The following is a 25,923-nucleotide window of genomic DNA, read 5'->3' as shown; positions in this document are numbered from 1 at the left end:
CGTTCCTTGTTCGTCTATAAGTTCCTAAACATTTTCCGTCGGTCTCAAACTCTTCTTGTCCAGTTTCACTTACCACTGCTTTGTCCGCTCTTCTCCTTAAAAAACCCAAAAAGAAAAAAAAAGAAAAAGAATGCAGTACAAGAACCTCGGCAGATCTGGTTTAAGAGTGAGCCAGCTCTCCTACGGAGCGTGGGTCAGTTTCGGTAACCAACTCGATGTTAAAGAAGCAAAGTCACTCCTTCAGTGTTGTAAAGACAACGGGGTCAACTTTTTCGACAACGCCGAGGTTTATGCCAATGGCCGAGCTGAGGAGATCATGGGTCAGGCTATTAGGGAGTTGGGATGGAAACGCTCGGATATCGTGGTTTCGACCAAGATCTTTTGGGGTGGACCGGGGCCTAATGATAAGGGTTTGTCGAGGAAGCATATTGTGGAAGGAACTAAAGCGTCGTTGAAAAGGCTTGATATGGATTATGTTGATGTGATCTATTGTCATAGGTGGGTTCATTTAAAGATCGATCTTTTTTCTTTTAATTGTTTTTTATTTTTTTTTTGTTTTTTTATTTTGGAACCTGACATCTGATATGGGTTTCTGTTTTTGTTGCTTGATTTGATGTTTCTTTTATTACATCTATTCATTTGATAAAAATGTGTTTTTTTGGGGTATCTGATTTGCTGCTAGCTCTTGTTTTTTGGGTTTTTTGTTGTGATTTGAAGTCACATGATTCTTTTTTTTTTACACGAATTTTTGGATTGTGTGTTAGTGTTCTTTAATTCTTATTGAAGGTTTTTGTTTTTAGGACAATTGATATCTAGTATTCTTGTGTTTATTAGTGTAGTTTCTTTGTGGAGGAATTTTAATAGTATGCGTTATTGGGTAATAGTCTTATTGGATAAGTTCTGTGTTTTACATCTGGAGAATGTAATTTATCTGTGTAAGGCTCTTTCATGAGTTATCATGGATGGAATTTTTGTTTCAGTCAGTATAATTTCTGTGGTTTGTTTGGTGGAATTTAAGTTCAGGAAGTCTTCCTTGAGAAGCTCATTGAGTTCATCGATGTCATGTGTGTTACAGGCCAGACTCAAGTACTCCTATTGAAGAGACGGTGAGGGCTATGAATTATGTCATCGATAAGGGTTGGGCATTTTACTGGGGGACAAGTGAGTGGTCATCACAACAAATTACTGAAGCATGGGGAGTAGCAGAGAGGTTGGACTTGGTGGGGCCAATAGTGGAGCAGCCTGAGTATAATTTATTGACTAGGCACAAGGTAAGTGCTTAGGAGGAACACCCAGGACACATATTTCTGCCTTCTAATTTTTTGTGAATTTTATTTTGGCAATTATATACATATATTTTTAAAAGAATTCACATTATTCTTGGGTTTGTGCCATATGAAAGTTGGAAAAAGAAGATATTCGTAGAAAAAACTAATTGCTTATTGTAGATGCATTGCTATCAGTTACCATCTTGCAAAATACAAAGATTAATGACAATGCTAAATGCTTGATGACCCTACAACACATAAGTCTTTATAGTCTAGAAAAGGTCTTTCTTATCTGAATGGCTTTTGCATGAGTAACCAAATGGTGGAGGAGAATTATGGTCTTGCATCCTGAACATTCAAAGAATAAGTAAAAGAACACTTCATGACTTGACAGCTCAGTTCCTGGGCTTGCCCTTGTATAGCTATCCTTACTTTGGTTATGTTCAGAGCCTTTACAACTGTTGGGGGTTTATTGGGAATGAATTTGTTCCTGACTCTTCTTCAAGACTCTATGGATTGGTTTTTCATTTCTATATGGATGCAGGTTGAATCTGAGTACCTTCCTCTGTACAGCAACTATGGCCTAGGGCTTACCACATGGAGTCCACTTGCATCTGGAGTGCTTACTGGAAAGTACAGCAAAGGAAGTATACCAACTGATAGTCGGTTTGCATTAGATAATTTCAAAGTAAGAATTACTTCAAGTTTGATTTCTTACTGTTGCCCCTATAAATCTGTGTCTGCTTTTGCCCTGTTTTTTTATCTGTTTGTTTCAATTGTAATTGAAGAAAATTCTCAGTTGTCTAGGTTCCCTTTTCCTTATTTTCTGAAGTTTTAGTAGAAATTTGTTGATGGAACTCTTTTTAACAATGTTGATTTGGGCAATGTTTGATTATTTTTAGTGCTTCCTCATGAATCTTGCATATTGTTTGTGCATCAATGCAACAAATATCATTTCTGATGTATGTACATGTCTTCAAATCTGTTGTTTATAGTGATTGTTGTACCAAGAATATGACATTCAGACAAAACTTAGCTTTTCTTTTCTTTTCTTTTTTGTTTTTTATATTTTGGGATAAATGTGAGATTAACTTATCTTTTCATATTTTGCACTGCTTAACTTGTACAATCTAGCATCTCCTGAGAAGAATGTGAAACTCCCACAACTTAGTTTGAATGCTAGTATTGTTGGATAATGATTAGTAATGCAGCCTCTTTCTTCTTCATCATTTTTTTTGGGATTACTTTAACCTTAGAAAATTCTTCAAACCTGCTCAGTTCCACTAATTTTAACACCCTTCTCCCTCTTTCCTTGGTAAAACTCTAAACTACATTTTTTTTCATGTGTAGAATCTTGCTAACCGATCGCTAGCTGATGATGTGCTGAAGAAAGTCAATGGACTGAAGCCAATTGCAGATGAACTAGGTGTACCTTTGGCTCAACTTGCAATTGCATGGTGTGCTGCAAACCCTAATGTATCATCGGTTATTACTGGTGCTACAAAGGAATCTCAGGTTTGTAAAGTATCTCATATTTCATATCTTGGATCACTCTATAGATCCAATGCTTTGCTTTGCTGTGCTTGATAAGCCTCATGAGGAAATGGTAAACTCATTTTTTTGCCCTAATGGCTGTTTAGTACACATGCATGCACATGAACGTGTCTATTTATTTTTGGTATAAGAGGAAGACACTAGATGATAATGAAAAATCAGTGACATTGGTGAAGTTGAAGGTTGGAGTCTATGCCCTTGAGAAGGTGAAGAGTGCAGCCTAGAAATCAGTAACATTGTTAATTTTGTAAGAAATTTATACCATTGACTGTTCTTAGTATGGAAGACATTGAAAGTAAAAAGGTTCGTTAACTTGAGGAGAATAAAAATTACGGCCTAATAATTTCTGCATGGTACTGTTTGTGTGATTTAAAGATCGCATGCAATTGAATGTGCAGGTAATGTACATCTGATTAATGTCTGTGCTTTAAAAGATGATTAATTGGCTAATATAATTGGTGAACTGTCTTTTTTATTCCAAAGGAGCCTATAGTGCTTGGAAGTGCATCATTATTTTTGCATATTAGTACCCTTCACACCCTCCCTCTAATTAGTTGCTCTTGATGTTTGTCTGGCTGCAAAAAGGGTGACAACAAACTCTTTATTGTTAGTAAGAGCAAATTGAACAATAACTTTTTCTCACTGAAATTCACTTGCATTTACTTCTTAATGGTTACTTGGTTTATAAAAGTGTGGCAATAGGATTTTGATTATTTCCACTACTACTACTGCTAATACTATAAATGCAACTTAAGAATAGCTTTTTCTTTCTCCGCATACAGATTCAAGAGAACATGAAGGCACTTGATGTAATCCCATTACTGACCCCTGCTGTTATGGAGAAGATTGAGGCTGTTGTTCAAAGCAAGCCAAAGCGTCCAGATTCATATAGGTAGATGCAGGATGCTTGTCGTCTTCTCCGTTGATGACACATTGGCGTATTGTCCTTTGCGTAGCATTCTTTTAGAGCAAGGCTATGCATCATTCTGTTATCTATTTGTGTACTTGATGTTTATTTGGTTTCCTATTTTTGATACTTGGACATCTGAACTTCTGTGTGTATGACACCTTTATTGGGGGGAAAAGGGGTCCAAAAAAAAAGAAGTGAATTGGGATATAGAACAAGTTTGGAACTGCTGGTGATTAGTGGTGGATTGTTAATGCATATGGTTCGGAATACCGTGTTAATGAGAACGCATTTTTTGACAATTTTCTAGTATTTGCTTTGGTTGGAATGACATTGGCGTAGATAATGATTCTCTCCCTTGCCTCTGTGACCTAGATGTTACCTCTGCTGATACTCTCTTCTATTTGAATGGAGTCAAAACTTTTAACTGCTATGCAAGTATGAATGCATTTCGGACAAGAACTTAAAGCTGATAAAGCTTATTCAGAAGGTTGCTTCAAGCACACTGTAGGGAAATTGCAATTTTTGCATCCTGTTTAACAGCAGGAAGGAGATTATGTTTCAATCTAAGAGGATGCAGGATCACTGAATATTTGGAACATAAGTAGAGGGAGAAGCTCTTCAAGGGGGCAGTTCGTTGAAGCCCTAGGCACGCCAACAAAGTTGCGGGAATCAAAGAAATTGCTTTGATGGTTGTTTTTTGAAAGCGACTATGGAAGATGGCCCAAGTTAGCCTCTTCTTGTTCAAGATAATTGCCACGAATTATGAGTCTACGGTTGCAGATCTCATTGATTCAATGGGGTTATTAACATTAAATTATTGCATATTGCCGAGTACCTATGAGGGGTTAGAGCGGCTGTAGGGGCCGTCGTGCACAGTTTCGTTTCCCTGCCCATTTTCAATCTTTCCTGCTTTCCGAAATCTTTACTTCTCCATTTATCATACCAATGAAGACATGGAATAGATCCTAATCCGAGTCCTTCAGAACTTCATATTCTATAGTTCTCATAATTTGATTACTGTCATCAGCAATATAAGTGAATAAAGGAATAGTTAGCAATTAAGCATGCGTATATTTTTATTCAAATTGAAATCCTAGCTGAACCTAAGGATTCTTTATTCACATTCCTAATATATAGCTCATATCAAGCAAAAACAAGAAAAGCAGTAATAAATTAAAATAGGTGATAGGTCACTCCCATCTATTCCCAGCCGCCAACTTGGGCAGTTGGCCGGCCCTGAAGACTATAGTCAGCTCTAACGCTCGGTTCTCTTCAGCTCTAAACAAATTGGCAGAACTGAAGCTTTCAGTGCTTTGCAATCTCCCACCTCCCAACTCAAGCCCAAAGTACAGCCTGATGTGGAGTCTCTCTTTCACAACCTTGCACAATTTTCTCTAAAGACAGGTCAGCGCAAGAGTGATACGAGGACGAATAGGAAAAGGAGAAAAAGGAAGAGTTGAAGGAGCAATCTTCTAAGGTGCAAAGTGTTATCAATTCCGCAAGTTGGCAATTGTGCATATGTCTGCATTTTCCTCCTCTTGTTCTTTCTTGTTGTACAAACTGGAAGTTAAAGCTTGAGCTAACAATTAGATTGACACCAATTATCCCATATACAAAGCTAAAAAAGAGTTACCACTATTAGCAATTTTGTTGAGATAAGTATATGCCATCTTCAAATCAGTAGCCTAAAGTGAAGAAGCTCTGCCACATCCTCCATTTGCAATTGCAAGGTGGTTCAACCAAACAACTTGAGCCTGATGGCTAATTTCCTGTTCTTGTAAAAAAGTATGTTCAGGCAAAATGCTTGATGAGAATATACAGGCATTGTGCATATTATATTAATTTATCATTGGCAGAATTAAGTCTAATGAACTAAAACCTCCAACCTAAGCCCTGCTTTAAGAAGGCATTCTTTTTTTCTTTTAGCTCAATGTCAAGAAAGCTTTCTGCTAAGAAACTTACCAATCACATTTGATGAGAAATTAAGTCGAGATTTAATATCTTTCAACTATATGATGAAACATAATTAGATTTTCTAGAAACATCAAATCTTGTCTGATTCTTTTCTGTACAAGATGAGATTGTATTGACAGAGTGGGATAGCAGGCAAGTGTTGGGAGAAAACAGAAACATTTATCTTTGAAGCATCTATCAATTGCCCAGGGAAACTCTGCATTCCAATTTGTTTACTTTTGGAAGAAGCTATGAGTATCATGTGTCAGACTTCCATAAAAAAAATGATGATTTCATAAGGTAAAAGACGAGATATTAACAATAAGAAATCCAAATTGTTATAGCTTCCTCAATGTATAGAAAGTCTATTAAGCATTACCTAACAAGATATGAGAGAGTGTCCGGAAATGGAGTGCGGAAGCCAGATTTCTGTTGCCAGTTAACTATAGGAAGCTTGTCCCTTGAAAGCTTCTGCTTGGATGTAGGGACTCAATTATTAAGCCAAAACACAATACATGTATTAGTTGGCAGTTACTTGACATAAGAGATAACTGAAAATACGGTTTGCACCATGGTAAGTAGAAGGAGCACGACAGCAGCAAGAATGGATACGAGTGCCCAAGGACTGTTAAAGTAGTTGTGCTTCAAGTTTGCAATCCATTTGTTCCAGCGTCTACCGCAATACATGTTGACATTGTTGAAAACTTCAGAGTAGAAGGAGTATCGGGAGATGCTAACAGAGTCACCAAGCCTATTAAACATGGTGGCAATCACTTCATCATTACCTAACCAGTTATTAATAATTCCTCGTTGACGAAGTAATTCCACATCTTTTGGAGAGTTGATAAGGCAGTCCATAAAGTTCATGTAGTCAGTGACGTGATTTAAACTTCTCCCTGGAAAAAACTGCTCAAAGGCAATAACATTCCGAAGGAAACATTCTGTATGGTCATCAATTTCCAAGGTTGGGATCTTCATAGTCCCATTTTCAAACTTTATATCAAAAATGCTGTTTCCCTCAGCCTTTTTGAAACGGATGCCAGCCTCTTGGAGCTCTGTGGCACAATGCATGAAGCTCCACTCAATCTTTTTGGTCTTGTTCCTATAGACCTCCATTTCAAAAGCAGAAGGATGCCAACAATCATTTATCAGGCCTAGCAAATGCTTGATCTCCGTAATGGATCTTAAGCTATCTCTGATACACCCTTTACCTGGTAATATAATAGTGAAGAAATTTATGATAACATATACGAATATGTCTTGACTAGGAACCTCTATTACACGAAACAACTTCCAAAGAACAAAAAGGGGAAGCTGATTTTCGACCAGTAACATATCACGACATAAGATACCATGGAAACCACCTATCTTAAAAAGAGGGTCATCGATCAATGTGGTCATAGCAAACTTGCGCATTAGCTGAATTATAAGGCAACCATCAAGGAGCATCATTTCCACAAAATCATCTGAGTCGAGACTTACAGGTTCTGCATAGCATTTTCTAGCTCTTTCTTCTAATTCTCTCATTATTACAACATATTTGGTGATATCATTCTCCCCTCTTTCTTGAAGAAGCAAATGGAGAAACCGAATTTTATGTTCCTCCATGGGTTTTAAGTGATCTTTACCACGGTGGTAAGGACCAATTGCAACTACCTCAGGTTCATAGGCCTCTTCATTTACCTTGCGAAGATAATTAGGAACTTTGAAAATGATACAGTCTGACGATAATGGGGACATAGTCTGCAACTTTTGACCTATGCGGACAGCAACTGGGTCAACTCTTTCTGCTTCCATCACTTTCTCCTATGAATTGCAGAAAACTGTGACACAGAAAAGATACCAAGAATTAATTCATGTCACAAAAATGTCAAAGATAAAAGGACTAATTCAAGCCAAAAAAAAAGAAAAAGAAAAAGAGATAGGCATAACACCCACAAGAGCAATTGAGACTAAGTTGAAAATTGTTAAACTTCGCTCCCCGTTCTCTTTCTTCTAACACCCTAGATGCTCAATGCTGCAATAAGGAATCAAATTTGAATCCTCCATCGGAGGAGTCCCATTAAGATTAAATTCACAATAATCGATAAATTTAAAAGATAGCAACTCTTTTTCTTAAATTTCTTTTCCAGTTAACTTCAAGGTAAGATGATAGGTATTTGGTCAATTGCAGCTTAACAGACGCTTTTTATTGCACAATTTCTGTCAATAAAACTACTGCTAGTACAATCTGCAAGCATTAGCTCATGGAGATAAAACAACAAAAAAAGAAAATATAAATACACATAGTGATTCCAATAAGAAGAAGCAACCTGTAAATAGTCTCTTAAACTACATAATTACTTCTGAGCAGAAGATAGTACATAATCTAAAAATATTATTAACCACTTATTTCCCTATGCATATACCTAAATTCTCTATTGTTAGCTTGGTTAGCTATTCTGGACCGACTAAGCACTCTTTCCAGACGTCAAACTTGGGGTGTTCCAGTTCAATCAACGACTTGCTTTCTCCGCAATGAAGAGGAAGAATGCAGGAATCATTTATTTTTCTCCTGTGAATACTCGAAATCTGTTTGACAACAGATTTTCCGAGTTACTGATGTTGTCAGCCACTGTTACTCGTTGTATAAACTGGGGCATATAACTCTTTCATTATTTGTTAGTCAGCTGTTGTTTTTAGGAGATCTCCCAGCTTGTTCTTTGAATATTGAGATTAAATCTTCAATTATCCAAAAAAAAAACATTATTAATTACTCCCCGCACACGAAAATAAACAAAGAGCATTCAAATATAAACAATGCTCATCAGAATCGAAAAGAAAACCTTTGGAATTTGAGAGCAGAGTTAAATAATAGAAGAATAAACCTGTACGAAGTCTTCAGTTAGATACAGTAGTAAATATTTTTCCGATAGCACAAAAGAGAAACGTTTTCAATATTTGACAACGTTAAAGGTTATACTTATAATTAAGATAAGCATCAATCCTCCATTGACATGCAGTTTTCATATTGACCAAAAATGGACATCTAAAAGAAATTCTAAAAATGCATGAGAATTACCTGCTCCACGCCTGCATATGGTTTTACTTGGATCCCTGGAAAGAATGAAAAAAATTGGTGCAAAATTAAGCAAGCACAATCCAGCTTTCGTTTCCTATAAAGTTTTCTGGTGGGAAAGAGAAGGGCGCTGAGTTAGATGAAAATAAAAGGACTAGAAGGGAGGAAGGAAAAAATGGTCGTTGACTGCTTATTACTTTATGACTGGTAAAGGCTAGCAAGTACGTCGGTTTTTTCCTTTCAAACTATGGATACTTAGCTATTCCGTCCAAAGTTTCAATGCAGTATTCTTCTCTTCCATGGCCCATTCATTGCATTTAATGTGGCATTATACTTTTTTTCTTGTCTCTTACCTAAAATCTAGCCTTTTCATGATCTTTCCGCAACCGATTTTTATTATTTTTTTTGTCTTACCTGCTTTGTCTTTTTATGTATTGGTGATCACATTTACAAAATTTTTATTTTTTTTAAAAAATATAATTTTACATTTAAATTTTTAACTTATTAATTACTACATAATTTTTTATTTCAAAAACAAAAATTAAATCCCCTTTCTCTTAAAATAAAAAATATATATAATTTTATTCTTTCATTACCACTACGTCGTACCAAATCTTTTACTTATTTGGCAGAAAACTCTGTTAGGTATGGAGCAGAGATAGAGGGAATAGGGGCTAATAGTGGCCCTCGCTCCAAATTTTAAAGTTTAATATAATAAGTTAAATATTTAAATACATATATAAAATCTAGTTGTATTATTTGCAATTTACTATAATACAAGAAAAATAAATTAGAGCCTGAATTTACAATTAAAGAGAAAAAGTGCAAAAGTAAGTTACCATAAACTGAAAGAGAGATTTAGTTTTTAGGCAACAACACGAATACCAACTGAAGCAGCCCAATCAAAATCAGTGGAGCAGCATAATATGATAAACTAGGCCCAATTATATGTTCCGGAGCTACGTAGGAGATTCAAAAGAACTCAGTATAATTAAACAGAGTATAAGCAACTTTCTTTGGTTTTACCTTTATATGACCATATTAATAACATACCTAGAAGTCCTTGTCCTAACTTACATTTAGTCACTACTATATTTATCATTTTTCTCAAAAGTAAAATGAAAATGATTTGGATACAAAAATTTACATTCAAAATTTCTCCTCTCCAACTTGTTTTATGCCAGAAAGCTTTGAGGGACTAGTTTCCAGGGTAGAGGTTCTATTACTAAGAAAATATAGTTTACTTTCAACCTAGTGCCTGATCTTATTTTTTCTGAACTCTCTTTTTCTCTTTCTCTTTCACATATTGATGAGACAGGGAGATGATTACGAAGGAAAACAAAAAATAAAAAAGTTTATTTTTTGTAAATAATACATGTAGTACATCCAGCATATATATATACATATATATATATATATATATATGATGGGGTAAAATTATTTTAATAAAATAGATAATTTGTTAAGTAAGTGGATAGTCAATTGTTTATTAAATTAATGATATCCTTACTTAACCAATTCATTAAAGTAAAATCTACATAGATATATCTTCGCAAAATGAAGCATATTTAATGAAGTATTTTTAGTGCTCTCGCAGCAGTTTCTGCATAAGAGGGTGAAAAACATACTTCATTTTTCAGGATGCAAATAAATCTGTTAACATACATGAAAGTACAGATGAAACAAGTGAATGTACACAGCTACTTGAGAAGAAATTTTCAAGCGCTCAGTAGGATTGAAGGAAAAATCAAAAGGGGCAAGGGAGGATTCAAGGGTAAGAAAGATTTGGCGTTTATTTACTATAGAAAGAGAGAACTGAAAAAATAGTTTGCACCAGTGTAAGAAGGAGCAGCACAACAGCAGCAAGGAAGGAGATAAGTGCCCATGGACTGTTCAAATAATTATGCTTCAAGTTTGCAATCCATTTGTTCCAACGCCGATCGCAATACTTATTCACTTTGTTAAATAGCTCAGAGTAAAAGAAGGTGTCGGAAGAGAAATAGACAGAGACACCAAGACTGTTAAGCATTCTAGCAACCTCTTCATCATCACCTAACATGTTCTCAATGATTCCACATTGACGAAGAATTTCCACATCTTTCGAAGAATTGATAAGGCACTGGAAAAGTAGCATATAATCAGTAACATGATTTAAGCCTTTGTGTGAAGAAAATTGCTCAAAGGCGATGAGATTTCGGATGGTGCATTCCAGACTATCATAAATTCTTAAGGTAGGGATTTTCATAGTCCCATTTTCAAACTTTAAATCAAACAAGCTATTTCCTCGTATCATTTGGAACTTAACTCCAGCCTCTTTCAACTCTGTGACGCAATGTATGTAGCTCCAGGGAACATTTTTGTTCAGGTCTTGATAAGCCTTCAATTCTAAAGGTGAAGGATGCCAGTATCCATGTACCAGATCCACTAGATGCTTAAATTCTCTAATAGAATTTACATTATTTTGTGAACATCCTTCCCCAGGTAATATATGACAAAAGAAAAAGAAAACAATTGCCATGAATGTTCCTTGATCAGCTGAGGACTCAATCATTGCATATAACTCCCAAAGAACAAAGAGGGGAAGTTGATTCTCAATTAATAACATATCACGACGTATGGTTCCTCGCAAACTGACCAGTTTGAAAATAGGGTCATTCTCATCTCTCAGTTCTATCTTTGAAAATTTATGGATTAGCTGAACAGTAAAGCAACCATCAAGCAGCAACATTTTGACAAAATCATCTGATTCAAGAGCAAAAGGATCTGAATAACATTTGCGAGCTTGGTCTTCCAAATGTCTGATCATCGTGACATATTTCGAGACATCATTCTCCTTTCTTTCTTGAAGAAGCAATCGAAAATAACGGATCTTATGCTCCTCCATTGCCTTTAAGTGAGGTTTAGCGTGGTGGTATGGACCAATAGAAATAAACTCCGGCTCATAGGCCTCTTCATTTACCTTGCGAAGATAATTTGGTACTCTAGCAATGCAACAATCCGGCGATAATGGGGATAAACTCTCTAGCATTCCATCTATGCTAATAGAAACAGGGTCTTCCCTTTCTGCTGCCATCTCTTTCTTCTATAACTTGCACAAAATAAATTGACAATAATTTGCCAAGAATTTCTGGTAAATAAGCCTTAAAAATATATCAAGAAAGAGACAGGGATAATTATTAAGCTTTATATGCATCAATAATCTCTACGTTACACAAGCAGAAAAATTGAATTGAATTAATTGAATGTATTTAAATAGTTTAAGATTTTTTTTTAAGTATTATGCCAACAAAATTCATACCGAATCAAAGAAGGAAAACATTGCTAAAAAACTTTTTCTTTTCATATCTAAAATTGCGTGAGACTTACTTCTTGTGATCTGCGTGGTTGTAGTTTGGTGTACTCTGCTTCTGTTTGGAGATGAGAAAGAGAAATGTTCGTAGCGGAATAACTGAAGGGAACTACAAAGGGAACTGATCTACGCGTTTTCTTTGGTAAGCCTTCCTATGGGAAAGGGTAGGTGGTAAGAATACCATTGACTTAGAAGATTGAAGTTTCCTCCAACTTTACCTACTAGGCTTATCCCCTTCCCTTCAACCCAGCGCCTGATCTTGTTTTCTCTGCACCTGTCTTTCTCCCTCATCCATGGACGAGACAGGGAGATGATTATGATTTATGGAAAAAACAACAAAAAATTGCCTTATTTTTGTAAATAACATATATGTGGTAAGGTTCAACTTATGCTGTCAACAGAGGCCAGGCATGCCAAAGCTCATGATGAAAGATAACATCTTAGGGTAGCATTGACTGTAATGGTCAACAACCAGCTGTGTATATATATATATATATATATATATTTATATTAGTAAAGGTCTGTGTCTGGTGCTAAGGTGTAATTTTCTTTACACCTTTATGGTCGATTTTTCTTATATATTTTTCTCATTTCCATTTTTATTGTTTTCTTTTTCTTCTCTCTCCAAATGCCTCATTCTCTCCATGTACGTCTTCTATCTCTTATTTTTTCCCTCCTCATTATTTAGGTGCCAAAAAAATTTAAATAATATAAGAAAAATATTAAAAATGCCTTTAGTACTAAAAAAATAAAAAACAAAATCAAAGATGTCGCTGTGTCGACCTATCATATGTTGTCTTTTTATTTCATATAGTTATAAATATAAAAGTTAAGATATTATCATTGCAAAAAGGAAATTCGAATTTAATTTTTGATTTAGATATATATTTTATAATTAAATTAAATATTCAAATGTCAATTATTAGTTATCGATATATAATTTCTTTCTCAACTTTTTTTTTCTTTATTTGTTGTGTTTTTCTACTAACTTTGTTATTTAATTTTGTTTATGCATGCTAACGAATATAAGTGTTTGTTTTATAGATGCTTTAATTTTTTTTTTGAAAAGCTATGGATGCTTTAGTTGCGGTGTTAAATTGTTTTACAAGTAAATTACAAAATTTCATATTTATATATATCAAATGTACGAGAGTTCTTACCCAAAATTCTATCAGTGATTTTAAGTCTTTTAGTTCTATTTTTTTTTCATTATGATGATAATAAAGAAGATATAATATTAAAATATTAAGCATAATCAAAATAAATATTGTAAAGGGATTTTGAATTTAATAAATTGAATTTATTCCTGTTGGGGTTTATAAATTAAATACACAAAGCTGAAAAGATTAGAGAAAAAAATCAATTTCAGAAATAATGCCCACTAAGCCATAAAAGGTTGAGCGGCTGTTGATACCAAAAACCCCAACCAAATTACAACAAAATTACATAAAAATAAGGGAAAAAAATCAAAGTAAATATTGTAAAGGGATTTTGAATTTAATAAATTGAATTTGTTCCTATTCGAGTTTATAAATTGAATACATAAAGCTAAAAAGACTAGAGAAAAAATCAATTTTGGAAATGATGCCCACTAAGCCATAAAAGGTTGAGTGGCTGTTGATCCCAAAAACCCAAACCAAAATACAACAAAATTACATAGAAATATGGGAAAAAAATGGTAAAAGTTAAAAATAAATGGCAAAGGTTCCTTCAAACCTTTATTTTCATTATATGCGATTCGTATTTAATCAATTATAATTATAATTTTACAATTTAATTTTTAGAAAATAAATAACAATAATAATGATCAAATGGAATTTATAAAAAAATAATTTGATTTTGAAATTTTTTATATTAAAATTTTTAGAAAATTATAAAATTGAGTTTAGTATAAAATTTGATGAAATATTTTTTATTTTGAAATTGGAAAAAGAAGATTCGAACTTATTCTTTAAATAGGAGATTATATATACTAATCAATAAACCAAATACTTAAGTGCAATAATTGACGAAATATATGACATCTAGCTTTATTATTTACAATAATACGAGAAAAATAAATTAGTCAAAATATCATAGCAATTCCTATACTCATACATTTTCACGTAGACTTTATGTGTCACATTTTCCTTTAATTGACATGATGATGTGGCATTTTGAAGTTAAGATCTCATGTAAATATAACAAGCTGCTTACTACTTGCTTTAAACCTTTACCTTTGTTTATATATTGCTTTTGTTTCTTTCTCCTTTTCTTTCCTTTTTTTATTTTCAATTTTTTCTTTCTTTCTCCTCTCACCTTCTCCCTTAAAGATTGGTCGCCTATCAATAGACATCACTTGGACCATCGATCATCAGTCACTAGACATCAGTTATTGGTTGACAATCACCAGACATGCCATGCCATGACCATGACTAGTGATTGTTGATCAACAATCGACGACGATGTTCGATGATTGGTGGCCGATCTTTAAGAGAGAAAAAAAATAAAAAAAAAAGAGGAAAGAAAAGAAATAAAAGCAATATGTAATCAAAGGCAAGGGTTTAGGGCAGGTGTTAAGGAGCTTGTTGTGCACATAATATTTTTAGAGAAAATGAGGAAAGTCTTGTGAATTTACAATAAGGAAGAAAAGGTGAAAACAACTTAAAAGAGAAGCTATAGAAGAGAGATAAACAGTGCAAATCACTAAAGTGAATAGAAGCAGCCCAATTAAATCAAAGGAGCAGCCTAACTAGAGCCAACTATATATTCCGGAGCCCTAAGAGATTCTAAAACCCTTAAGAGAAACAAAAGAAGATACTGTAGTTAAACAAAGAACTTTTAATTCATCTCTATGTAAATTAAAATCATAGTTTAAACAACCTTAATTGGTTTTACCTTTATATGGATTAAATTAAAAATCATTTTTCTAAGTTAATTTACATTGAAATCAATGTCTTAGAGTTAAAATCCTTTAGGTATGCCAGAGGACTTGTTTCTAGGGCAGAGTTTCCATTACTAAGAAAATAAAGACACTTGCAAGAATTTGTTTACTATATATAAGAGATAAATGAAAATATAGTTTGTAGAAGTGTAAGAAGGAGCAACATAATAGCAACAAGAAAGGAGATGAATGCATTGATTTCTTATCTAATAAAAGAAAAAAAAAAAGAAAGAAAGGAGATGAGTGCACATGAACTATTAAGGTAAATATGCTTCAAGTTTGCAATCCAATGCCAATTGTAATACTTGTTCACTTTGTTGAATAGTGTAGAGTAAACAAAGGTGTTAAAGGAGAAATGGACAAAGACACCAAGCTTGTTAAAAATTATAGAAACCTCTTCACCATCAGCTAACATGTTCTCAATGATTCCACATTGACGAAGGATTTCCACATCTTTCCAAGAATTGACAAGGCAATGAAAAAGTAGCATATAATCAATGACATGATTTAGGCCTTCGTGCGAAAAAAACTACTCAAAAGTGATGAGATTTTGAAAGGTGCATTCCAAACTGTCATAAGTTCTTTAGGTTGAGAATTCATAGTCCCATTTTTAAACTTTAAGTCAAATAAGCTATTTCCTCGTATCATTTGGAACTCAATTCCAGCCGCTTTCAGACACAATGTATGAAATTTCAAGAACATTTTTGTCCAGGTTTTGATAAGCCTTCAATTCTAAAAGTGAAGGATGCCAAAATTCATGTACGACGTCTAGATACTTGATTTCTCTAATACAATTTAGACTACTTTGTGGCCATCTTTACCAAGTAAGATATCATATTGACCATTTTTATTTAGATCTATTTTCACAATTTTTATCGTAACAAAGAAGACGAACATAGCTTATTGATATAATTTTAAAATATTGGGCATAATCAAAGAAAATATTGCAAAGGGATTTTGAATCTATTTGGTAATTGAAAAATAATTTGTTGGAAGAAAATTTTTTCAATGTAAAATATTTTATAGAAAAATATAATATTTTTTGTTATTTAAATAACTATCGAGAACATTTTCTATCGTTTGTATTATTTTGCAAAAAAATTTTCTACAATCTAATGGAGTTATTTTAATGTTAGGATGATAAATAAGAGTTAATTATAAAGCAATGTTGTCATTTGATTTTCACTAATTTGATATCGAAATAAAAAATGGATATGAAAATATATAAAATCAATAATAATATTTCTCAAAACATTTAACTACGTGTCTATAACCATATATAAAAAGAAGCTAGTGCTTTATCTTTGCGCCACGTAGATTAATAGTTTTGGGTCATATGGAGCTCCAGTTGATTGACATGTAAGTTGTTTGAGTTTGGAGACTTTCAAGCATGGGTTTGGACTTTTTGGACATTCGCTCTAAAGGTGTACGAATAAGATCTCCCACACATATGTTTTTCATTTTTGATTTCTTCTATTTCTTAGTATTATCTCCCTTTGTCAATACTTTTATCCCACTTAAGTCTATGATTTTCTCTATTAATTTTGTTACTCTAAACAATGGATTAGATTCTTGCCTTTTGCCTCAGTTAGACTTTTTTTAACTTGTGAAATCATATTTGATGGGTTATAGGTTTAAGGTGTGGGTTATCCATTGTTGTTGACCCATAAAATTGAAATAGTAGGAGCTGCATGGATGCATGGCCTGTCAACTTGGTAATAAATCTTGCTAACTGCCTCATAACTATTTTGCATCTATGTGGGTGAACACCATTTTTGCTCCGCTATTGCTAGTGGAACTTTCATCGTCTGTTCTATACAGAACCCAATGCCTTTCTTGAGTAAATTATCTTCCTTTGGATGAAAAATAGTTTACAGCAATTAAGTTGTTTGATTCCAGTTAATGGGTTTGGATTCAGTTAACGGGTGTTAAGAGATAGCAGTTAAGTATGTTCGTATCTTAGTATTTTATTTTATGATTAGTGCAATATAATCATTCATACAATCCTTTTAACTCTTATACAATGCTACTTATCACTTTTTTACTATAATATTATAAAAATATCAATATTTATTAATTGTGTAAGAATCCAAAACCTATATTTATGTGTTTACTATAAAAATTATCATTATTTATCAATTGGATAAAACATTCAAAACTTATATTTACGTGAATTCACCATAAAATATCAATATTTATCAATTGTGTAAAACATCCAAAATTTATAATTATATATATTCATTTAAAAACAATCATTAAAATATTTTTTACTATAATTATTAGTAAATTTTATTCAATTTATAAATAAAAAATTTAATTGCATTGAAGGGTTTCATTAAAAAATATTTTTTAATTTTAATATTATTGAATAATTTAAATATTAATATTTTAAATTAAATATTAATATATTTTTAATTTTTTAATATTTTAAGTTAAATATTAATATTCATTAAATATATATTCCTAGACTTATAAGAGTTTTTTTTTTCTGGAAAATGTTTTACGTTCCCTAGAGGCTTTTCAGTGGTCAATGATTGTTTTTTCCATTGACGCATAAAATATTTTATATTTGAAATAAATTTTTTAACTTCCAAATAAGTATGAATACTGAAAATATGTTTTAAAAAATATTTTATGTCAAAACAAATGAACTTTTAGCAAACTGAATTTATTTTTGTTGGAGTTTATAAATTGAATACACAAAGATGAAAAGAATAAAGAAAAAATCAATTTCAGAAATGATAACTAAGCCATAAAAGGTTAAGTGATCATTGATCCCAAACACCCAAACCAAATGCAACAAAATTACATAGAAATATGGTGACAGAAATGGTGAAAGCAAAGAAATAAATGGCCAAGATTTCACCAAATCTTTATTTTTATTATATGCAAATAATTATAATTTTTACAATTTACTCTAAAAAGAATAAATAACAATAATAACGATCAAATGGAATCTATAATTGTTTTTTTTTAAAAAAAATTTGCAGTTAAATGTTTGATTGGAATTGTTTTCTTCAATATTCGCCCTCCCATCATTGTACATTAATTTAAGAAAAAAATGAAAATTAAATATTGTTATCAAAAGATTTGAGTGGTGTCACCAAAAAATTTAAATGTTAATTTAATTTAAAGTTATAATTATATTTAAAAATATTTGCAGTACTTAGCAAAACTGTTTCATTTAATTGATTTGTGCAAAAGAAGGTCTTCTTTTTGTAATCAAAGGCTGCTCTAATTGAATACATTGCTTTGAAGACCTCTGACAAATATTGCGCGGAGAAAAGAAAGAGAGCTTCATGAGTTAGTTGTTTGCAGTTAGGCCCCGCGTTATTTTAAGCAAATGTCCGCCCGTTTGAACTCATAGTCTCCGGCCCTTGTGCAACGGTCTCTCTCTTTCTCTCAAAGCAAAAACCCAAAATCAATCTCCATTTTTCCTCTTTTGGCTTCTTCTCATTTCCCCAAATTAATGCACCATCTTTCAATGCTCAAATCCATGTCTAGATCACGATGTTTCATCAAACAAAGAGGTAACCTTTTTCCACCTTTTGTTCTTTTTTCTAGTCTGCAATTTTGTTTAGTTATCCATCTTTTTACATATTACTCTATGGAGGAAATCAAACAGATTACTACTTTCAATCTTGGTTGTTTCGGGTACCCTTTTCATGTGCAATGTTTGATTTCTGTCATTTCGGATGTAGTCACCTATAATTTGATGAATTTAACCCTTGTGTTTTTTCCATTGATTCTGTTGTGTTTCTTCCACAGTTATATGTGTCCCAGCTTCATTTCTTAGTGTAGTTATGACGTATTCAATGTCGAAACCAAGGAGGAATTTGCTTTATGTAAAGAGATGAATTTGTGAGGACATTTTCCCTTGTGACTCATTATTGAAGACCTTTTGTTTGCCTATATTGTCTTGGAGTTGAATGAACATTTTGCTAGCTTTGGACTTGGAAAAGTTTGGGAGATTATGCACGTTACTTTCTGAAGAAATTTGTGTAGCATCTACTGCTTTTTCTGTTCTTGATGCAAATCAAAGATGGTTTTTAGAGAATAAGCATTTGATATGATGGAGTCGCAGACTTGTGTAGAATCTGGAATTCAGTACTTTCAATTCTTGGTGTGAATTTGTAAGTGGTTGAGTCTATGGGAGATATTGTGGGTTAAGTTTGTAAATAAGAAAAGGAAACGTGGTTTATCCTTTTAAGTTTGAGAAACAATTGCACAACTACCATTGGATCTTGGGAAACTAAGTAAATATAGACTCGATATGTCAGCAAATGTTCATGGCAGCCATAAAAAGTAGGTTTGGTTGACATCATGGCAAGCAATACTCCTGTTACTTCAAGCCCAAGGTCATATCATGATAAAGCAATTATCGTGTCAAATGACGGAGCTGCTACAGATAGGAATGTAAGTAATATTTGTGTACAGACCGGTGAGGAATTTTCTACAGAGTTTTTAAGGCATCCTGGTGCTCTAAGAAGAATAGCACTGACAACAGATGTAGATCATCTCCAATCTAGGCTAGCAGCTTTTAATTACAATCAGAACTGTCAGCAGGTTTGCAAAGATCTTAAATGCATTCCTGGATTAAGGAGGAAGGACTCTGAATATAATTCAGATGTTCCAGATTTTGTTTCAGGAACAGTATGCCCAACGGAAGTAGATAACAAGGCTTATCCTGATCTCTTTAGCAGGTATGACTGGCAATATGGTGCTAATGGACAAAAATTGGGTCAGTTTTCTGATGTAAGTTACTTTGATCAAGTTACTCCAGGGCCAACCTTACCTCAGCTATATGTAGTGGAGTCCCCTCAATCACACCAACCTAATAGCCCAGGAGTTACAGAAGGTGCTTTCACCAGTAAAATGAAATTTCTTTGCAGCTTTGGGGGCAGAATATTACCAAGGCCAAGTGATGGGAAGCTTAGATATGTTGGTGGAGAGACACGGATAATATCCATTCGGAAAAGCCTCACTTGGGAGGAACTTGCAGCAAAGACGGCTGCAATTTGCAGCCAACCTCATACTATCAAGTACCAGCTCCCTGATGAGGATCTTGATTCTTTAATATCTGTTTGTACTGATGAGGATCTTCATCATATGATAGAGGAATATCAGGAACTGGAAAGAAATGGGCATTCTCAGAGACTGCGCTTATTTCTTGTGTCTTTAGGTGAACCCGAGAGTCCAAGTTCTTTTGAAGGAAGGACTCCACGGCAGAATGACACTGATTATCAGTATGTTTTTGCTGTTAATGGAATGCTGGATGTAAGTCAGAACTCTAATGGGCAGAGTTTAGCAAGCCAAACAGCCCAGTTGGGAAATGCTTCAGATTATAGTCCAAGTTTTCATAGAGACTCTACTACATCTGCTCATGCTTTCGAGAATAAGGATTATACTACAAGTTCCCCTAATATTGTGGGGATGTTCTCACATCCAGCTGCTCAACTTTTATCCAATCTTCAGATACCAAGCAGATCATTTAACCATTCCCCTCCTCTTTCTCCAGGTCAAGTTCAGCAAGGAGATCTTAAGAATTCCCATTTGCAGTTTTTTGTGGATACATCATGTTTTGATCATAGCACTGAAGGCATTAATCGTTTTATTGTGGAAACACATCCATGTAGTAAATCCTATTATATGGATGCCACTAGCTATCATGATAATCGTCCTCATGTACCTCTTCCATTGATGAACCGCCATCATCATAACCAACATCTTTTAGAAAATATTCTGAGTAACAAATCCCGTGAAAAGCATTTTCACAATCGAAGCCCCAGTGGAGATTTTATTCCTTATCCACTGCATAGTCAAAATACTGTGAGCCCTGACAGACCTATGCTTAAGGAGAGGACACTTTCTGACTCACAGTTACAGGGACAGGATGAGAGGTACAGTTCCTTCTTGAAAGAAGTTATGCAACAGGTTCCCTATAATAGTGGAAGAGAAAAATCACCCTCACTAGCAATGTCAACTAGCTCTCAAGAGTGGCTTATGCAACGGCAAGAGAGAGCTGATGGAAAGTGCCAAGTGGCCAAACATGAGATTCAGACCACTTTCAGGAGAGCAGACAGCAACGAAAATTTGGAGCTTAGTCAAGAGAAGTCAAAGTGGATTGGCTGGTGTAATGAGTCTTCCAATGAAGAAAGGAAGATTGAAAGAAATGCTGAAGTTACATCACACAATGGCTCCATCACAGATAAGAGTTTGCCTAACTTGAACAACTTGCTTAGTGCTTCTCCTCCTGCAAAAGACTTAGTTGGCTCTGGAGACTCATTGTTTTCTTTACCAGTTATCATTGTCCCAAATTCTGCAGATACCAGGGAACATCTTCATGGTTACAAATTACACATAGCCATACCTGAATCTCATATCAGACACCAAAGTGCCACCAGGGATGAGCAACATACTATGATTGATGTGGTGAGCAGTCAATCTATTGCACTTGGATCTCCTAATCTACAACCTGCTACATCTCACAAATTGGCTGACCAAGAACCCACAATGTCAGGCTCTGTAAGTGTAGCTCCACTCACTGGGAAATTATTCCACTATGATATTGAACTTTCATAAGAATGATCCTCCTGTTTCTGAATGTGTCTCTCAGAATTTGACTTCAGACAATGCTTCAAGTACACAGGCATTTCTCCATGGTGAAGGAGCTGCCAATCCTGACCACAAGTCAGTAGAGGTTAGCAGCAGCAGATACTTTTACCAAAGGTCAAAATATGAAGATGTTACCAGTGTCCAATCACAGCCTTCTGATAATCCTTATCATGGCATGGTGATTGAATCAGCTTTTATTATCGAGGATGTTACCAGTGATGCACCACTTGACATCCCCTCGTCTTCAGCTGTTGTGCCACATATTCAAGATATGACCAGTGATGAAATTCAATCTACTAGAGAAACAAAGGAAGAAATAGAATCTGATTATGAGGTAGCATTTTCCCCCATCTGGATGGTTTCAAATACATGATGATGAATTTTGCATTAAATTTCAGCTACCACCTCATTATTCTTATAGGATATGAAAAGTGGTGGAAAAAGTGCAGATGAATATATGAATGATGCAAAAATGGTTGAAATTGAATCTGGAATCCATGGTTTACAGGTCTGTACTACTTTCTTAATGGTTCATGCATAACTTAGTTCCTTTGCTTTTTTTCTTAATGCAAAACATTCATGCATGTAATGGGATCGAATCCCCAACTTCGCTCTTCACCCTGTTTGGCCAAAGGAGAATGTTCACTAATTTTGGGGTTTAACATGTTCTGTTAGTATCCATATTTGTGTATGTGCGCCACTATTTACATGTTCTATTTCCCTTTTTCAGCATATGCAATCTTGTGTCTGAATCTCATCTTGCAAAAGAATCTGAGGAGAGCAGCTTGTTTAATACAATTATTTCAATAAAATTATAAATAAACTGATTGCTGACAACATTGTTGAGGCTATCAGCTTTTAAGAAATGAAATTCACTTGAAACTTCCACAACAGCTAACCTTTTATATTGAAAGGAACTTTTTTGTTCTATACTTTACTTATCCTTTCTTTTTGTTTTTCTTTTCCTTTATTCCGTATGCTCCTTTTTTGCTCTTTGCAAAATTATGCATGTCCTGTATTGAGCATTTTCGGAATTATTGCATTCCTTTTCAATAAATGGTTAAGTCATAAGCAATGAAAGAACAAGCAAAAACATAATTGACAACCTCATGGGATCATTCTCTAACATAGGGGAAGCTTCTTGGCATGTGAGCTCTAGTGCTACTTCACAAAAATGAAGGTTTCACTAGGAAAGTAACCATAGCCCTGGTCTAGGCAGTCAGTACTTTCCTTCAAGGAGATCAGCATGCTAGTATTTGGATCCCATTCACCGACATTGACCCCTCCAGCTAAAGGGGTCTGTCCCCTCCATAAACCAAAAGTGTCTTTGACCAGTTCATTCACTCACATGGGATAGGAAGGGATCCATATTGGGTCCAACCTGTGCAAGATCCCACCTAGTGCTACCAGCTTCTTTCTTTTTATTATTCAACCATCATGATTATCCTTGTTACATGATTATACAAGTTTAATTCGTTAAAGTTTATGCAAGTGCAGGTACACACATACTTGACACAGAACAAAATCTTGCATGCCCCTCTTAAGCTAAAAGCCCCATTGTTGCCATTCAAAGTTTCTGCACTTATTAGATTTCCTAATTTTTTTTAGATTGACTAAAGGACTGGCAGTTGGAATGAGAATACTTCAGACATGTCAAAAATTACTAGTTAAATTGTCAATCTCAAATTGGCTGCCCTTTGCTCACTCTTTTTTATTTTCTCTTTCATATTTAAAAGGAAAAAGAAGTACTTCAGCCTTTGTTTAACTGACTGCTCTAAATACTGATATACAGATCATAAAGGATGCTGATATTGAAGAACTTCACGAGTTAGGATCAGGTACATTTGGAACCGTTTTTTATGGAAAATGGAGGGGAACAGATGTTGCTATTAAGAGAATCAAAGAAAGTTGTTTTTCGGGCAGGTCATCAGAGCAAGAGCGGTTGGTGGGTCTTTTATTAATTAGTACCATATCTGAATTCTTTTTCAATTGGTTATAGTCTTGTAATTAAAGCTGTTGTAAATTTTAATTGTATTTTCTAATATTTAGAACTGTCCACAGTCTAAAGAAAGGGGACTAAAATGGATCGGAACATCTTTTAATTACTTGAGGGCAAGGTTTCTACAGTTTTGAACATTTCTAATTGGAAATTTGTACAGACTAATGAATTTTGGAGAGAAGCACGAATTCTATCAAAAATTCATCATCCAAATGTAGTGGCTTTTTATGGGGTTGTCACTGATGGACCTGGAGGAACTATGGCAACTGTTACTGAATACATGGTGAATGGATCATTAAGGAATGCCCTTCTAAAGAAAGATAGGTGAGTTAGTCCATAGTCCATACATTTTCATTTCCTTTTCTTCCTTTGACATAAATAGATTTATGAACGTTAAAAGTTTTCCTGCAGGGCACTTGATCGTCGTAGAAAGCTTGTAGTTGCACTGGATGCAGCTTTTGGCATGGAATATTTACATTTTAAAAATATTGTCCATTTTGATTTGAAGTGCGACAATTTGCTTGTCAACTTGAGGGATCCTCAACGACCCATATGCAAGGTTATTAGTAGTAGGAATCATATTCTGTTGAACATATTTGTTAAATGGTTGATCTAGCATACATGTTAGCTTGTGGATAGATGTGTTGTTTTGTAATTACTAATTATTATATCTGAAAGTTGTCAGATAAAAATCACATATAACTAGTCTACCATTTGAGCAAAGTAGAGCTCACCTTGAAAATATACCTGCTTTGCAGGTTGGAGATTTTGGGTTGTCAAGAATCAAGCGCAATACTCTTGTATCTGGTGGGGTGCGTGGAACTCTGCCATGGATGGCACCGGAGTTATTGAACGGCAGCAGTAGCCGGGTTTCGGAAAAGGTTAGGATTATATATAGGATAGTGCACCTTACTTGCACTACACATACATGATAGGGGAATGACTTCGTCACAGAAGGAAATAAGACCATTATCTGCTTGTTTCTTTCCCTTTGCAGGTTGATGTTTTCTCATTTGGTATTGCATTATGGGAGATTCTAACTGGGGAAGAGCCATATGCTAGCATGCATTGTGGTGCAATAATTGGTATGCTTTTGAAAACTAGTCCTCAGTATGTCATTATCTTATTTACTGACTCACATTCAATTCTGTTAGAGAAGAAAAACTTTCATGTCTGAAAGTGTTTATTGGCTATTGTCCAACCTTGTTTTACTCATTACATTATATCTTTCTAGCATTGACAAATAATTTTGTCTGAACTCTGCTTGAAGGTGGAATTGTAAATAATACCCTCAGGCCTCCTATACCAGAACGTTGTGATCCTGAATGGAGAAAGTTAATGGAAGAATGTTGGTCATTTGACCCTGCAGCCAGGCCATCATTTACAGAGATAACAAACAGGCTGCGTGTTATGTCAGCGGCATTGCAGCCAAAACGGCGTACTGCAATTAGATGAAACCAAAAATCCCCCCCTGTAAATCACATATACATATATATTGAAAAAGTGTAGATTCATGGTTTAAGTAACTCCCATACAGCCCCACTGATGCAGAGATTTAACCTCTCTGAATTGGATGTACATATAAAAACTGACAAATTCACTCTGACCATTTTATGTCAACCTAGTTTGTGAATTTTTTTTATAACTTAGGGACTGCATTCAGAAACTAAACTCTTACAAGCATATTGTATAATTCTTCTTGTTTCCAATTCTAGCCAACCAAAATCTAAACTGGAATAGGATGGACCTTTAGTTCTATAAACGACTGTTTCCATGGGCTTTTTTTCAGATATACGACAGAAATATGGTTTGAATAAAGTTCTATCCTAGTAGCTTTGGATCTAAGTTTGATTATTTTAAGGTTCGAACAGAAGGAAAAGAAGAATTCATGGCTTGTCAGAAACTACTTTCTTCCAAAATGGCTTTCTTGTACCTTTCTCCTTTTGGTGTTCCATTAGGTTTTCATATCTTTAGCACATTGATCACAATTATTGATAAATTGCAAGATTAACGAAATTTTGATCAAATTTAAGTATATTTAAATTATTTGTTCCAAATGGATCTCCCCTTTTGGTACAAATAGTAACAAATGTATGATCTTTTAAAAGAAGAGATCATTAATTACAACACAGACGAGTGAAAAAAAAATGGTTTCAATAATGAGTCTTGAGTTAATATTATGATGGTTTTTTTGTATATGATTACTTTTATTATAACTCTTTTAATTTAAAATCAAATTGTTATAAAATTATTAGTCCGTTAATTATCGATATTTTAACTAACTTGAAATTTTG

The 25,923-nt window shown here is 34.1% G+C and overlaps 4 protein-coding genes across 9 annotated transcripts; 2 read left to right on the top strand and 2 right to left on the bottom strand.

Annotated features, from left to right (window-relative positions):
- The first annotated feature begins 22 nt into the window (after positions 1 to 22).
- On the top strand, positions 23 to 4,060 carry KAB1 (potassium channel beta subunit 1). The gene is made up of 5 exons (XM_021436167.2): positions 23 to 498; positions 1,076 to 1,271; positions 1,813 to 1,956; positions 2,619 to 2,783; positions 3,605 to 4,060. The coding sequence occupies exons 1-5, from the start codon at positions 131 to 133 to the stop codon at positions 3,716 to 3,718; spliced, it is 987 nt and encodes a 328-aa protein (XP_021291842.1). The 5' UTR covers positions 23 to 130; the 3' UTR covers positions 3,719 to 4,060.
- Positions 4,061 to 5,403: 1,343 nt separating this feature from the next.
- On the bottom strand, positions 5,404 to 8,847 carry LOC110421425 (UPF0481 protein At3g47200-like). 2 transcript variants are annotated; one of them, XM_089784506.1, is made up of 4 exons: positions 8,747 to 8,802; positions 7,624 to 7,728; positions 6,065 to 7,508; positions 5,404 to 5,501 (listed from the first exon to the last, which is right to left on the bottom strand). In XM_089784506.1, the coding sequence occupies exon 3, from the start codon at positions 7,480 to 7,482 to the stop codon at positions 6,217 to 6,219; it is 1,266 nt and encodes a 421-aa protein (XP_089640632.1). In that variant the 5' UTR covers positions 7,483 to 7,508; positions 7,624 to 7,728; positions 8,747 to 8,802; the 3' UTR covers positions 5,404 to 5,501; positions 6,065 to 6,216. The 2 variants fall into 2 exon arrangements, with proteins under 2 accessions (XP_089640632.1, XP_089640633.1); XM_089784507.1 differs by lacking the exon at positions 7,624 to 7,728 and having other exon boundaries at positions 8,747 to 8,847.
- Positions 8,848 to 10,510: 1,663 nt separating this feature from the next.
- Positions 10,511 to 12,548, bottom strand: LOC149526863 (UPF0481 protein At3g47200-like). 2 transcript variants are annotated; one of them, XM_089784483.1, is made up of 2 exons: positions 12,110 to 12,548; positions 10,511 to 11,831 (listed from the first exon to the last, which is right to left on the bottom strand). In XM_089784483.1, exon 2 carries the CDS (start codon positions 11,814 to 11,816, stop codon positions 10,536 to 10,538), a length of 1,281 nt encoding a protein of 426 aa, XP_089640609.1. In that variant the 5' UTR covers positions 11,817 to 11,831; positions 12,110 to 12,548; the 3' UTR covers positions 10,511 to 10,535. The 2 variants fall into 2 exon arrangements, with proteins under 2 accessions (XP_089640609.1, XP_089640610.1); XM_089784484.1 differs by having other exon boundaries at positions 10,511 to 11,825.
- Positions 12,549 to 18,300: 5,752 nt separating this feature from the next.
- Positions 18,301 to 25,338, top strand: LOC110422310 (PB1 domain-containing protein tyrosine kinase). Of its 4 annotated transcripts, none has more exons than XM_021436174.1 (10): positions 18,301 to 18,545; positions 18,784 to 21,540; positions 21,665 to 21,964; positions 22,052 to 22,138; positions 23,423 to 23,575; positions 23,790 to 23,953; positions 24,041 to 24,188; positions 24,388 to 24,510; positions 24,627 to 24,714; positions 24,900 to 25,338. In XM_021436174.1, exons 2-10 carry the CDS (start codon positions 19,339 to 19,341, stop codon positions 25,082 to 25,084), a joined length of 3,450 nt encoding a protein of 1,149 aa, XP_021291849.1. In that variant the 5' UTR covers positions 18,301 to 18,545; positions 18,784 to 19,338; the 3' UTR covers positions 25,085 to 25,338. The 4 variants fall into 4 exon arrangements, 3 of the variants coding, with proteins under 3 accessions (XP_021291849.1, XP_021291848.1, XP_021291850.1); XM_021436173.1 differs by having other exon boundaries at positions 21,632 to 21,964; XM_021436175.1 differs by lacking the exon at positions 18,301 to 18,545 and having other exon boundaries at positions 19,605 to 19,718; positions 19,799 to 21,540; positions 21,632 to 21,964.
- Positions 25,339 to 25,923: the final 585 nt, after the last annotated feature.

The sequence above is a fragment of the Theobroma umbraticum genome, unplaced genomic scaffold, assembly GCF_002168275.2.
Source record: "Theobroma umbraticum cultivar Fairchild unplaced genomic scaffold, ASM216827v3 scaffold_130.0, whole genome shotgun sequence".
Lineage (NCBI taxonomy): Eukaryota > Viridiplantae > Streptophyta > Magnoliopsida > Malvales > Malvaceae > Theobroma > Theobroma umbraticum.
Note: the sequence above shows the minus strand (reverse complement) of the source record. Positions and strands in the feature narration are given on the sequence as shown.

Coding starts and splice junctions, on each gene's coding strand:
- KAB1 (XM_021436167.2), top strand. CDS start 131: ATGCAGTACAAGAACCTCGGCAGATCTGGTTTAAGAGTGAGCCAGCTC. Junction 1,272..1,812: donor ATTTATTGACTAGGCACAAG/GTAAGTGCTTAG, acceptor ATATGGATGCAG/GTTGAATCTGAGTACCTTCC. Junction 2,784..3,604: donor GTGCTACAAAGGAATCTCAG/GTTTGTAAAGTA, acceptor CTCCGCATACAG/ATTCAAGAGAACATGAAGGC.
- LOC110421425 (XM_089784507.1), bottom strand. CDS start 7,482: ATGGAAGCAGAAAGAGTTGACCCAGTTGCTGTCCGCATAGGTCAAAAG.
- LOC149526863 (XM_089784483.1), bottom strand. CDS start 11,816: ATGGCAGCAGAAAGGGAAGACCCTGTTTCTATTAGCATAGATGGAATG.
- LOC110422310 (XM_021436173.1), top strand. CDS start 19,339: ATGGCAAGCAATACTCCTGTTACTTCAAGCCCAAGGTCATATCATGAT. Junction 22,139..23,422: donor CTGGAATCCATGGTTTACAG/GTCTGTACTACT, acceptor ACTGATATACAG/ATCATAAAGGATGCTGATAT. Junction 23,954..24,040: donor GCCCTTCTAAAGAAAGATAG/GTGAGTTAGTCC, acceptor GTTTTCCTGCAG/GGCACTTGATCGTCGTAGAA.